This window comes from Coloeus monedula (assembly GCF_965178545.1).
Source record: "Coloeus monedula genome assembly, chromosome: 4".
Lineage (NCBI taxonomy): Eukaryota > Metazoa > Chordata > Aves > Passeriformes > Corvidae > Coloeus > Coloeus monedula.
The window spans coordinates 75056506-75070187 of record NC_138784.1 but is presented as its reverse complement, the minus strand read 5'-3'; the positions used below and the strand labels follow the sequence as shown (position 1 = coordinate 75070187).

General features: G+C 52.6%; 1 protein-coding gene across 1 annotated transcript; it reads left to right on the top strand.

Annotated features, from left to right (window-relative positions):
* The first annotated feature begins 751 nt into the window (after nt 1-751).
* ANKRD16 (ankyrin repeat domain 16) lies at nt 752-13184 on the top strand. The gene is made up of 9 exons (XM_082281052.1): nt 752-869; nt 1027-1368; nt 2566-2786; nt 6267-6309; nt 7260-7368; nt 8296-8457; nt 11069-11147; nt 12324-12513; nt 12895-13184. Exons 2-8 carry the CDS (start codon nt 1037-1039, stop codon nt 12482-12484), a joined length of 1107 nt encoding a protein of 368 aa, XP_082137178.1. The 5' UTR covers nt 752-869; nt 1027-1036; the 3' UTR covers nt 12485-12513; nt 12895-13184.
* The last annotated feature ends 498 nt before the right edge of the window (nt 13185-13682 follow it).

The window sequence follows — 13682 nt, the reverse complement described above, 5'->3', positions numbered from 1 at the left end:
GAATTTCTGGTTTTCCTGAGGGAAAAGGGAATTGCTGCTTTTCCTGAAGGACGGGTTGGTGTCTGGCCGTCCACGGGGAAAAGGAAATTATTCATTTTCCAAAGAAAAAGGGGAATTGCAGGTTTTCCCGAGTGAAAAGGGAAATTTATGGATTTCCAGCTGATTTCTGGCTTTCCGAAGAGGAACAGGAATTTTCGAGTTTTCCCAATGGGAATGAGAATTTCTGCGTTACCAGAGGGAGAGGCTGGTTTCTAATTTTCCTGAGGGAAAATGGAATTCCTGTTTTTCCTGAGGGAGACGCTGGATCCTCGTTTTCCAGGTGGAAAAGGAAAACTCTGTTTTCTGAAAGCAGTGGCTGGTTCCTTGTTTTCCCGAGGAAAAAGGAAGATCCTGGTTTTCCTAAAGGAAGAGGGAATTTCAGGTTTTCTGGAGGAAGAGGTGGGGTCCTGCTTTTCCTGACTGAAAAGAAATTGTCCATTTTTTCCTGAGGAAAAAGGGAATTTTGGGATTTGCTGAGGGAGACTCTGGCTCCTGGTTTTCCTGAAGGAAAAGGGAATTTCCTGGTTTTCCTGATGGAAAGATCAGATCCTGGGTTTCCTAAGGAAAAGGAGATCTTATATTCTAGAGGGAAAAACCAGCTCCTCATTTTCCCAGGGAAAAATGAAATTTCTGCTTTTACCAAGGGGTGGCTGCTTCCCGAATTTCGGAGAGGGAGAGGAAAATTCCTGGTTTTCCTGAAGGAGAGACCAGATCCCAGTTTTCTGAAGGGAAAAGGAAGGCTTTAATTATCCTGAGGGTGAAGGAAAATTTTTAATTATCCTGAGGGAGAAGGAAATTCCTGCTCATCCCAAGGGAGAGGCCTCCCTCAGGTTTGTGGATTTCCTGAGGGAAAAATTCCCTTTTTTCTGGAAGGAGACACCAGGCTCTGCTTCTCCTGAGGGAAAACCTCATTCCTGCTTATCCCAACCATGATACCCACCCCTTCCCAACACCAAAATCCCGATTTTTTTGCCTCTTTCCCCTCAGGCCCGGATCCATGGCGGAGCGGGAGAGGCCGCGGCGGCTCCTGAGGCTGGTCCAGGAGGGAAAACTGGATCTCCTACGGGATGAGCTGAGGCTGGATGACATTCCAGAGGCTCCCAGCTGGCGCTGGGGACGTTTGGGAGACTCCCTGCTGCACCACGCGGCGCGGCTCGGACACCGGGATGTGCTGGAATTCCTGGTCCGGGAGATTGGGATGGACGCGGAGGTGACCAATGGGGATTACAAGAGGCCGATCCATGAGGCTGCTTCCATGGGACACTGGGAATGTGTGTCCTTCCTGCTGGAGATGGGGGCGAGCGTGGATTGCTTGAAAAAGGCCGACTGGTGGGTGCTGGGATTTGGGATTGGGTGGAGAAGGGTGGGGGAGGAGTTTAAGGATCACCCAGTGCCAGCCCTGCCATGGCAGGGACACCTCCCACTGTGCCAGGCTGCTCCAGCCCCAATGTCCAGCCTGGCCTTGGGCACTGCCAGGGATCCAGGGGCAGCCCCAGCTGCTCTGGGAATTCCATTCCAGCCCCTGCCCACCCTCCCAGCCAGCAATTCCCAATTCCCAATCTCCCATCCAGCCCTGCCCTCTGGCACTGGGAAGCCATTCCCTGCCTCCTGTCCCTCCATGCCTTGGCCCCAGTCCCTCTGCAGCTCTCCTGGAGCCCCTTTAGGCCCTGCAAGGGGCTCTGAGGTTTCCCTGGATCCTTCTCTTCTCCAGGAGAACATTCCCAGCTCTCCCAGCCTGGCTCCAGCCCTGGGAGCAGCTCCATGGATTCCTCCAGACTCTCTCCAACAGCTCCATATCCTGATACTGGGATCCCAGAGCTGGATTCCATGTGGGATCACCAGAGTGGAGCAGAGGAGCAGAATTCCCCCCTCCCCTGCTGCCAACGCTGTGGATCCAGTTGGATTTTTGGGATCAATTCCAGCCCTATCACTGCTTTCCCTCTGTTTCTCCTAAAAGTTGTAAATCACTGCTCCACTCTTCTCTTAGGGATGGAGATTCCTGGAAAAGAAACCAGGATTCTCCCCAACCCCCAGATGAAAGGCTGGGAAGGTCCTTTGGAGCTGAACTGACACAAATCCAAAGGCAGCATTCCAGAGCTGGGAATTGAGGCTGTGCCAGCGTGGAGCTGACACTGGGGAAGCAGAGGGAGGCCGAGATGCCATGGCTTTGTGTGGCAGTGCCCTTCCATCCATGGATTAAAACCAGGGAGCTCTGTGCTTCCTAAGGCATATCCTAACCTTTGGAAAAAGTCTCATTTGCCTTAAAAACACAGGATGCTCTGAGGGCCTGAATGGAAAAGGAGCTGGAGTATTCCCAGCCTGGAAAAAACAGTGCTGTAAAATCTCCTGGATCCTCAGGCAAAGCACCTAAATCCAGGGAAATCCCCATCCCTAAGGGAAGAGTGGAGCAGTAATTTACACCTTTTAGGAGAAAAAGGGGGAAAGCAGCAATAGGGCTGGAATTGATCCCAAAAAATCTGATTCGCTGTCTCAGGTTATCCTGTTTTTACCCGGATCTTCTTCCAGGACTCCCCTCATGATGGCTTGCACCAGGAAAAACTTGGAAGTGATCAAAACTCTGGTGGAGCATGGAGCCAACCCATTGCTGAGGAATAAGGATGGCTGGAATTGCTTCCACGTTGCCAGCAGGGAGGGACATCCCGAGGTGCTCCGGTACCTGCTGGATGTGTCCCCAGGCTGCTGGGACACGGAGAGCACCACGGGGAGAACTCCTCTGCACACAGCAGGTACAGCAGGGATGGATCCAGGGAATCTGGGAGATGGGAGCGGTGGAAAGTGTGGAAAAGGGATGGTGTTCCAGCTTGTGGTTGTTTTGGAGAAGGAAAAAGTCAGGGAAACTGGGAGTGGTGGATCCATCTGGGATCCTCCACTGGTTTTGGGCTCCTCGGATCAAGGAGTTCATCTCCATCTCTGCTGGGAGTGGTGGATCCATCTGGGATCCTCCACTGGCTTTGGGATTCTTGGATCAAAGAGTTCCTCTCCATGTCTCCAAGGAGTGGTGGATCCATCTGGGATCCTCCACTGGTTTTGGGCTCCTTGGATCAAGGAGTTCATCTCCATCTCTGCTGGGAGTGGTGGATCCATCTGGGATCCTCCACTGGTTTTGGGATTATTGGATCAAGGAGTTCATCTCCATGTCTCCAAGGAGTGGTGGATCCATCTGGGATCCTCCACTGACTTTGGGCTCCTTGGATCAAGGAGTTCATCTCCATCTCTACCGGGAATGGTGGATCCATGTGGGATCCTCCACGGGCTTTGGGATTCTTGGATCAAGGAGTTAATCTCCATCTCTGCTGGGAATGGTGGATCCATCTGGGATCTTCCACTGGTTTTGGGATTATTGGATCAAGGAGTTCATATCCATGTCTCCAAGGAGTGGTGGATCCATCTGGGATCCTCCACTGGCTTTGGGCTCCTTGGATCCATCCATCCATCCATCCATCTCCATCTCTCCCTGGCGCAGATGGATCCGAGCTCTCTTGACTTGGAATATGGATCTGGTTTTCCTTCCCAGTGTGTAAAGCTGGGAATTGCTCTTGGAAAACCTCCACAGCTCCAAGCACATCCTGGCATTTTAAATTCCTGAAAGCAGCAGAGCTGCCGAGAGGAACCTTTTGGGATCTGCCTGTGGATGGATTTCTTTACCCCAGCCTTGGGCTGGGCCAGAGGAGGCTCAGGTTGGATACTGGGAAAATTTCTCCATGGAAAAGGTTGTAAAGCTTTGGAAAGAGCTGCCCTGGGCAGGGGTGGAGTCCCCATTCCTGGAGGGATTTAGAATCCATGTGGATGTGGCACTTGGGGACATGGGGCAGTGGTGGCCCTGGCAGTGCTGGGAATGGTTGGACTCGATGGCTTTTCCAACCAAAATGACTCCATGATTCCAATAATAAACTCCAGATTTTGGAGTTCTCCCCTTGCTCTCATCCCATGGTGAGAATTCCAGAGGGCCTTTCTGCAAAGGGGAAGGACAATCCCTGCTGGGAATACACAGGAGCTGTTAGGGTTGGAGCCCACCACATCCAATTCCCTTTCCCTGCCCTTTTCCCTGCTTTTAAAGGATATTTAAAGGGAGTGGGCAGGTTTAGGAATCACAGCCATCCTCAGGATTGCTGGGAAGCAGAAGGGCTCACACCACATCCAGAGTGGGAATTAAGCTGAGTATTCCAGGTCCCAGCAGTGTCTCCACGGGAGAGATGATCCCTGGCTACCCAAACCCCTTTCCCAAAGAATTTAACCAGGATTGACTCTCTGGAAGGACCTGAGGTGTTGTGAGGAGCCCCTGTGGTGCTGTCACTCATCTCTTGATCTCTTGCTGGCTGTGCTGCTCCCAGGCTGTCATTCCATGCTTTTTCCAGCCCTTGCTCTGTCACTCTCGGCTCATCAGCGGTGACAATTCCAGCCCTTGGGCACCTCAGTCCTTGTGCTTGACCTGGGAATGAAAAAAGCAGGGAAGGAGTTGTTTGTGGGATCGGAGCAGGTTGCCTGAAGTGGCTGATCCTGATTTTTTTCTGTTCTCCTGTCCCTGCTCAATCCCAGGTGTTGTTTCTGTGGAGCTGGCGGCTCCTCTCCTGGCAGGAGGTGGATGTTGGGTTGGGATCTGGGAGTTGAGGGTCTGGGATAGGGTCAGGAGCACAGGGTGAGCTCTGGGATTTGGGATTGTCCTGTGGGAAAGGGGGGATTTTGACCTTGAGCTGGAAGTTTCCTCCCTGCCTTGGGATATGGGAATACAGTTGGGATCCAGCACCTGGATCCTGCCTCACAGAGGTGTCTCCACCTGTGTTTTCTTTGGCAAAGTCACCAATCCACAATTTGGGATTTCTGGAATTTCCTGATCCAGCCAGACCCTGGAGCAGCAGCCTGTGTGGGAGCGACTGGGAATCGGGAAAGGCTGGAATTACAGAATTATGGAATTACGGCGTTATGTCTTAAACCCCCGGTGCCATTTGAACCCAGGCTGATCCCAAACTGCTGCTCCACGGTATCCCCACACATATCCCAGTGGATATTCCCAGTTCCTGAAGCAGGAGCAGGAGCAAGGGGCTGGAGGTGGTGCTGGAGCTGCCGGGGGAGGGGGGGGAGGAGGAAATCATGTCAGGAGAAATTTCCTTTTCCATGGATTTCCATCCCAAGGGTGTGGATGGGAGCACACTGACCCATGACCAGGCCAGCTGCCTTCCCGGCTCGTTATCCCTGGATTGATGAAGCCTCATTTTCTCCCTCCTGCAATTCTTTTTTATATTAACAAGGGCTGATTCCTTCAGCTTTGTTGCTTCCTCTATCCATATCCCGAGGGAAGAAAGCTGGGAAGAGGTAATTAGAGGAAGTGGAATGCAGCAGTGGATCAGCTTTCTCGTGTCTCTGTTCCTGAAAAAGGATGGGATTGTGTTGCTTGGAGGGATTTTTCTTCCCATGACTTCCAAAAATCCCTTTCCCAGTGTGGCTCTGCCTGTGTTTCCAGCAGCTCAGGTGAAAAACAGGCAGGGAGCAGGAGCAAAGAGCCAAAATCTGGGAATCCCTCACTGGAATTCCAGCTGAAAGTTGTTCCTGGGAACACACATTTCCCAGGAACCCTTTTTCCATCACCTGATGGAGCAGCTCCAGGCTTGGTTTGGTATTATTTTTTTCTTTCATATATTCCATTTGTTTTCCAAAATGATCTGCAAGGGGAAAAAGGAAAAAAAAAAAAAGCTGGATCAAGGCTGTGTAAAGTGAAATGTTTAAAAAATCAGGGGAAAAAAGGGAATATTTCTGTGCCACGGCTTCAAATCCTCCCCCTCTGCTGTTGTTTTCCCTCTGAGATGGGTGAGGATGATGAGATGGGAGTGGCTGAGGAGGGCTGGGAATGTTATCCAGCATTTCCCCAGCTCCCTGCTTTGTGTTCCTTTTGCTTCTCCCAGATTCCAGTTTGGGAATGAACAAATCACTGGGAGAAACCCTTTTTGTTTCAGCTGAACTCTGTGGATGCTCTCCCACGAGGCAGACAGTGCCCATCCCATATCTTCCCTGCTTTCCCTCACGCTTCCCTATGGGATCAGGGGCAGGGAAGCCTTTTCTTAAATCACACCACAAAACTGAAGTCAAAAGCCCTGAATTCCACCCAGCCCCTTCCCTCATCCCAAAAGGATCAGCAACCCGAGTGTGCCTCGCTGTAGGGCCACGGTGCCATGAAAACACCAACGATCCATGTTTTTCCTGTCTTTTCCCAGCGATGCACGGCTGTTCCCAGGTCGTGGAGCTGCTCCTGGAGCGGTAAGCAGGCTCCTTCCAGCTTTTCCTCCCCCCACCTCCGGTTCCCTGCCAGGATTTGGACACAAAGGATGCTTGTGCTGCTCCGTTTGGGAAGCGTGGCTGCACAGCTGCCCTGCCCAGATCCTGAGGCTGTCTCCTCATGCTCCAGCTTTTTCCCAGCTGGCTGAAAACCTTGGGGACAAGGACTCCCTTGGGATGGGCTCCCTCTTGGTTATGCCAAATCCCAATTATGTAACTCAGCCCTGGGATTTTTTTGTCCCTGCTGATTCATTCCTGGTGCCTCCGATGTGGCTGAGACTGGATGACAACAACCAAAGGGATTCCTGGCAGCTCCATGCTGGGAGCAGCTTCCCTAGGCTGAGCTTCTCCTTGCTTTTCAGGCTCCTGGAAAATTGGTGGGAAGTGGCTTTAAAGCAGCTCTGTTCCCTTCCAAAGTGTTGGAGCTGGAGCAGCTTTCCCTGGGAATCGCAGCTCATCCCAACCTGTCCATGCTTGGCCTAGCATAAACAGCTCTGGGATTTAAGCCAGGCTTTCAGTTTAAATTCCATTTAAATTCCATTTAAATTTCCGTTTTCTCTCATTTTCACTGGAGTTTAACCTGAATGAGATTTGTGGGCTCTTGATTTTGTACATCATTCTGTGCAGATCTGGAACGATGGAATAGTATTCCCTGCTGCCACTGCACACCTTGTCCCTTCTGGAAACCCTCTGGTCAGGGAAAAAGGGAATTATAAATGATATGTAGAGCCCAAAGGAGCTGAACCAGATCTCTGATCCCAAAAATCCCCCCTCAGATCATTGCCCAGGCCCTAAAACACCAGGACAGGTTTATCCATTGTCTATGGATGGGCTTTATATATTCCATGTTCAATCCCAGCTGCTTGGAGTCTCCTTCTGTGAGGATTTTGGAGCTGCCAACAGCTCTGTCCTGGTTTTTCCTCCTCCCCCAGGTGCCGGTACAAACCTGACAGCAGAGACAGCTGTGGAGTCACTCCCTTCATGGATGCCCTCCAGAACGGGCACATCGGCATCGCCCGCCTGCTCCTGGAAAAACACCAGGTGGGTGCCAGAATTCCTCACCCACCTCCTCCAGGAACTGAGCCAGAGCTGCCTGGACAGGGCATCCATGTGTTCACCGTGACTGCAGCGTGAGGAAGCAGATTCCCAAATTGGAAAGGAAGGAGTTTTGTGTGAAAAGGCAAATTCCCCGTGGAGATGAGATTTTGCTGAGTGAGGTCATCAGGAGTCGGCTCCTGGGGCAGGAATCATGGAATGGTTTGGGTTGGGAGGGACCTCAAAGCCCATCCAGTGCCACCCCTGCCATGGGCAGGGACACCTTGCACTGTCCCAGGCTGCTCCAAGCCCCAAAGTCCAGCCTGGCTTTGGGCACTTCCAGGGATCCAGGGGCAGCCACAGCTGCTCTTGGAAATGTGTCCCCGGAGCTGGTGAAGTGGGGTAGTGACACCAGGCAGTGGCAGGAGGGGACAGGACATTCCCAGTGCTCCAGGGGCAGCTGTGTCAGAGCCAAAAGCAGCTCTTGGAATGTCAGGACTCAGCATGGAGGCTCCTGTGGCCACGGAAAACATGGAAATATCCATCCCTGTGTTACCCAGAGCTCCTCTCTGCCTTCCCTCCCTCCTGGCAGCTGCTGCTCCTCTGCTGTCTCCTGATAATCCCTGATTTCCTCCAGGGAATGCCATTAGAGCCAGTTGTGCATAGCAGGAACCAGACCACTGCAATCAATAATTTATTGATGATTGATTGACTGCTGGATGGTCCCAGCTGGTTGGGGCTTCCTCATGGCTAATTCTCCCAGAGGTGTTGGGGAGTCTGTTGTGGTTTTAATCTCACATTCCAGGCACTGAAGTTGGGAGAGGTGGGAAACCTCGGGGAGGTTTCCTGCCACTGCTGGTGCCTCCAGAGGGTGATGATCTCCTTTGGGATGAGTTCACTGGGTGTTACTTCCATGATATTCCTTAATTCCAGGCCTGCCCTACAGCTGTGGATGCCCTGGGTGCTCAGGCCCTGCACAGGGCAGCTGTGACAGCCCAGGATGGATCCATCCAGTTCCTGGTGTCTGAGCTGGGTGTGGATGTCAACGGAAGAGCGACGTCCCTGCAGCTGCCAGCCCTGCACTACGCAGCCAAGGTTTGTCCCTGTTCCCAAATTCCCTCGGCACCTAAACCAGGCTGGATCAGGTGTTTGCCACTGATGGAGGATTTGCATTCCTGGCTCATCCTCTGCCACTGTCCACCTGTTCCTGACCAGTCCCATTCCCTGTTTTCTGGGCATCAAAACAAGTGTGGGCAGCAGGGTGAGGGTGGGATTCTTCCACTCTGCACTGGTGAGATCCCACCTGGAATAGCAGATTCTAGCCCTGGGTACAACATCAGCAGGATGTGGAGCTGCTGGAGATATTCCAGAGGAATCCATGGAGCTGCTCCCAGGGCTGCAGCCCCTCTGCTCTGGAGCCAGGCTGGGAGAGCTGGGAATGTTCCCCTGGAGAAGGGAAGGATCCAGGGAGAGCTGAGAGCCCCTTGCAGGGCCTAAAGGGGCTCCAGGAGAGCTGCAGAGGGACTGGGGCCAAGGCCTGGAGGGACAGGAGGCAGGGAATGGCTTCCCAGTGCCAGAGGGCAGGGCTGGATGGGAGATTGGGAATTGGGAATTGCTGGCTGGGAGGGTGGGCAGGGGCTGGGATGGAATTCCCAGAGCAGCTGGGGCTGCCCCTGGATCCCTGGCAGTGTCCAAGGCCAGGCTGGACATTGGGGCTGGAGCAACCTGGCATAGTGGGAGGTGTCCCTGCCCATGGCAGGGCTGGCATTGGAGGGGATTTGAGGTCCTTCCCATCCCAGGAATTCGATGTTGGTGTCCACCTGCCTGCAGGGGAGGGATGGGAGATGTCCTGACGTGGGAAAGGAGAGCTGGGAAGGCGGGGGCAGCTCCTGGGTTTTTTATCAGTGTCCTTCACACCGGAGTTGTTTTGAATTCCAGACAGTGAGAACCACGGGAGCTTTCTCCTCCTCCCAGCCCGCGTGGGAAGTGGATCTGTGGGTCCTGCAACACTCCCTGGGAGCGCAGGGCAGATCCCAAACTTTCCCTGGGATGCAGCTGGCAGCACGGGAATGTCCCTGCTCAGATCCCGGGATATTAAACCTCACAGATTTTAACAGCACTCCGAGCCTTGTAGTGGCAATAAAACCTCATCCCAGTGCCCTGCTCCTAGAAAAACATCCGTGCCACTCCCTGGGAATGCTGGCAGCAGCGTTCTGCTCCGGCGGGATCCAGCCGTGCCGTTCGCCCGCTCCCACAAAGGAGCCCTTTCTCCCATTTTCCCGGCCTCCCTCTCCCAGAAACCACGTTCCAAGCCCTTCTGGTTGCCAAGGGTACGTTGAACAGCACGGCTTTGGTGGGGGGGGGTGGAATATAATGTGCCTTGGAGAAAATCCCAGCTCTTGGCTGATTTGGGAATGATTGGATGGGATTCTCTTCCTTCCCCAGGCTCGGTGTTGCTTTGTATTTCCAGCCCTGTTGGTTTGGCTGCTGTGTTGTGTTTTTATCTCCTTCTTTTCTTACTCTTTTGTATTTGTAAACACAGGAAAATGGAATTCTTTTTTTCAATCCCATTTGCTGCCAAGGCTGTGGCAGCTCAAGCAGTTCCCAGCTCGGCATCTTTGCCATGGAAATGGGTTTGCAGGGAAATGGGAGCCTTGGGAGCAGGGAAGATGCTGTGGAATCCTATGGGAATAGGGAAAAAGAGTAGTTGGGGGGATAAAAATAAGATTCTGCCATTCTCAGGCCGCAGGACAAAGACTAATTCATGGCATTGAGGGTGTAATTCCCAAATCAGGCATGTTATTTAGGGAGAAAGGATTTATTTATGGAAAAGGCTGTGCAGAGAAGAGGGAGGTGGGGGCTGTGCCATGTTTTTCCCTGTGGAATTTGGAATTGGCTCCTGGTGGAGGGAGGACACTGTGGATCCTGGCTGGCTGTGCCTTCTCCCAGGGCATCACAAATCCTGGAGGAATTCTTTGGGAAATGCTGGTGCCTGAGGGAAGCAGATGAGCAACAGCCCAGATCAGCAACAGGTTCTGCTCCTTGAGCTGGAATAACCCTGGAGAAAGCAACTCCAGATCCTCTGGGATTTGGAGGGATTTGAAACTCAAAGATGGGGAGAGCTCCGAGCCCCTCGCAGGGCCTAAAGGGGCTCCAGGAGAGCTGCAGAGGGACTGGGGCCAAGGCCTGGAGGGACAGGAGGCAGGGAATGGCTTCCCAGTGCCAGAGGGCAGGGCTGGGTGGGAGATTGGGAATTGGGAATTGCTGGCTGGGAGGGTGGGCAGGGGCTGGAATGGAATTCCCAGAGCAGCTGTGGCTGCCCCTGGATCCCTGGAATGTCCAAGGCCAGACTGGACATTGGGGCTGGGAACACCCTGGGATAGTGGAATATTCCCTGCCCGTGGAATTGGATGGGATTGGGATGGGATTTGAGGTCTTTTCCAACCCAACCCATTCTGGGATTTCAGGAAGCTGCCTCGTGGCACCTTTCTGGCCCATTCCCATGGGATAACAGCAGCTGGAGCAATCCCTGCCTCACGGATCCGAACTTCCCTGCCACGGGCAGCTGCCCCTGACTTCCATCTGCTCCAAGATCCTCTGGAGCTCCTGGTACCCCCAGATGTGACCAGGACAGAGCAAATCTGTGCAGGTCCAGGTCAGGGATGGCTCCAAGGGCAGAGCTGATCCCAAATTCCCCGTTCTGCAGGAAGGACACGGACACACCATCCAGACCCTGCTGGCCCTCGGTGCTGACGTCCAGGCCAAGGATGGGAAGGGCCGTTCTGGTGAGGATTCCAAGCTGTTTTTCCAAGCTTTATGAGACACCAAGAGCTTCCATAAGCACATCCCAACCTCAGAGATGCCAAATCCATGGATACATTTGCTCTGGGAGCAGCATGACGGATCATCCCAGGACATTTTTGGGCATTTTGCATTCCCTGCCTTTCATCTTGCTGGAATTTCTGCTGGAGCTTTTCCCTTTGGGAAAAGATGATGCAAATTGGGAATTTCCTGCTTATTTTTCACCTGAGGAGCTCTGATGCTGCCTCCTCTCCCTGAAATTTGGCTGGAATGATCCTGTTGGAAGCAGGTTGGATGGACAAACACAAGGATTGAGCTCTCCAGCCTCAATTCCTTTAGCAAAACAGCCTGGAAATGGCTGATGAGCAAATCATACCAGAGAGCTGGCACGTAACTCGAGTTGCTATAGCGATGCCGGAGAGTCGGCATTCCCAGCGGGAAAGGCTGAGGCAGCTCTTACATCAGCATCTCCCAAAAAAAAAAAAACCTTAAAATTAAAAAAACCCAAAAGGATAAATGGTTTCAGCCATTGCCAAATTTGGCGAATTTCCCAGCCCTGGGCTTTGGTTAAAGCCACGTTTCAGTGGTGCCATCGCTCCCTCCGCCCCCTCAGTGACTAAACCCCAGCTCTGCTGAGCTCATCCAGCCCTGGGATGTTTTTTTTCCCCGTGGCTCCTCCTTTTCTGGGTTTGGGTCACTGCGTCCTTGGGAAGCTTCTTGTCCACATCAGGCACCTGCATGGATTATCCAGAGGGATCATTTGGATTAGATGGAAGGAAGGTTTTTTTTACAGTGAGGCTGGGGAGGCCCTGGGATAGAACTCCCAGAGCAGCTGTGGCTGTCCCTGGATCCCTGGAAGTGTCCAAGGCCAGGCTGGATGGGGCTTGGAGCACTCTGGGATAGTGGAAGCTGTCCCTGCCCATGGCAGGAGGGTGGAACTGGATGATCTTTAAGATGGGACTCAATGATCCGAAATGTAATTCCATGATTCTGTCCCAGCCCAAACCACTCCATAATTCCACGACCACACTGCGTGTTCCAACTGGGAAAACTCATCTCTCACCCTCCCTCTGTTTATTTCCACTGGGAATCCTGTTTTCATCCCAAGCAGGATGAGCCAAGGCCAGGAGGTGACCCCAGCTCCCGTTGTGTCCCCCCAGCCCTGCACGCGGCCAGCGCCGGGCAGCGGGCGGAGGCCGCTCGGATCCTGCTCCGTGCCGGGCTCCAGGACGCTCCAGATGCCACGGGAATGCTGGCACAGCAGCTGGCCAGGAGGCCAGATGTCATCCAGGTTTTCCAGGGAATGGAAGTGGGCACATGAAGAAGAGGAACCTGCTCCTTTTCCACGTGGTACGTTGGTTATCCCTTTGTGAGGCTCAGATTGAGGGCAACACCTGGTTAAAATGTTGGGATTTTTACCCAAAATTGAGCAGAGGAGCCAAGCTTGGCTCTTGGGAAAGCAGATTTAGGAGAAATACCTGAAATAGGATTCTCTCCAAAGATAATGGAGGTGATGGCTTTGGGCTTATCCCTGGCACAGGTTTCCCAAAAATGTTGTGGCTGCCCCATCCCTGGAAGTGTCCAAGGCCAGGTTGGAGCAACGTGGGATAGTGGAAGGTGTTCCTGCCCAGGAATGAGATGATCTTTAAGGTCCTATCCCACCCAAACCATTCCATGTTTTTAACCCCTTCCATCATTGTAAATTTATTTTCTCTCACTTCCGAATTCCAGGGCTGAGCTTCTCTTCCCGTGTGGCTCCTGCCACATCCAAACCTCTGAGGGTGCAGCTGCCTGGAACAGAACCATCCAAGGAAGGAAAGTGCCACTTCCAGGGATCCTCCTGGCTTTTGCTGGGAATTTCCACCCACTGAACATCCTGATGGAGAAGATCCACCTGGATCTTTGATTTCCTAGCCCTTCATGGACCTGCTCTCCACTAATCCCTTAAATTGCTGAAATTTGCCACCTCTTTGGGTAGGATGAAGACTCTTCAAGCCCAGAGCTGGAATCCATTGTGGGACCTCAACCTTGTGAGGACATCTGGATCAGACTAAAATAAGGAGGTGTTTGTTATTCCTGACTGGACTGCTGGGCAATTCCCAGCACTGATGAACTTTAAAACCCAAAAATCTGCTCTTGGAAGCCTGCAATACACAGCAAGGTAAGAGCAGCTCCAGCTGTTGGGTTTGTGCAGTTGGAATTATAAATTCCATAGAAAAGTGACCTGGTCTTGTCTATTTGTAATGCCAAGACTCCAAGACGAACGGAATCCTGCTTTTTTGGGGATGGGAGATGTTAAAAATCAGGAAGGGAGTGAGTTAAGTTGTGCTCTGCCTGAGCCATGGGTGGGTTTGAGTGGGAAATTCCCAACCCCCACCATCCCTGGAGCAGGAATTTTGGTGGGAGCTGGACCAGCCCCTGGCTGGGTGAGGAAATGGTTTTATTCCTCTAAAAATCCTGGATCCTTCCATAAATCCAGCTCTGGCTTCCCTCCAGTAGTAAAGGCAAGGGGCTGCTTC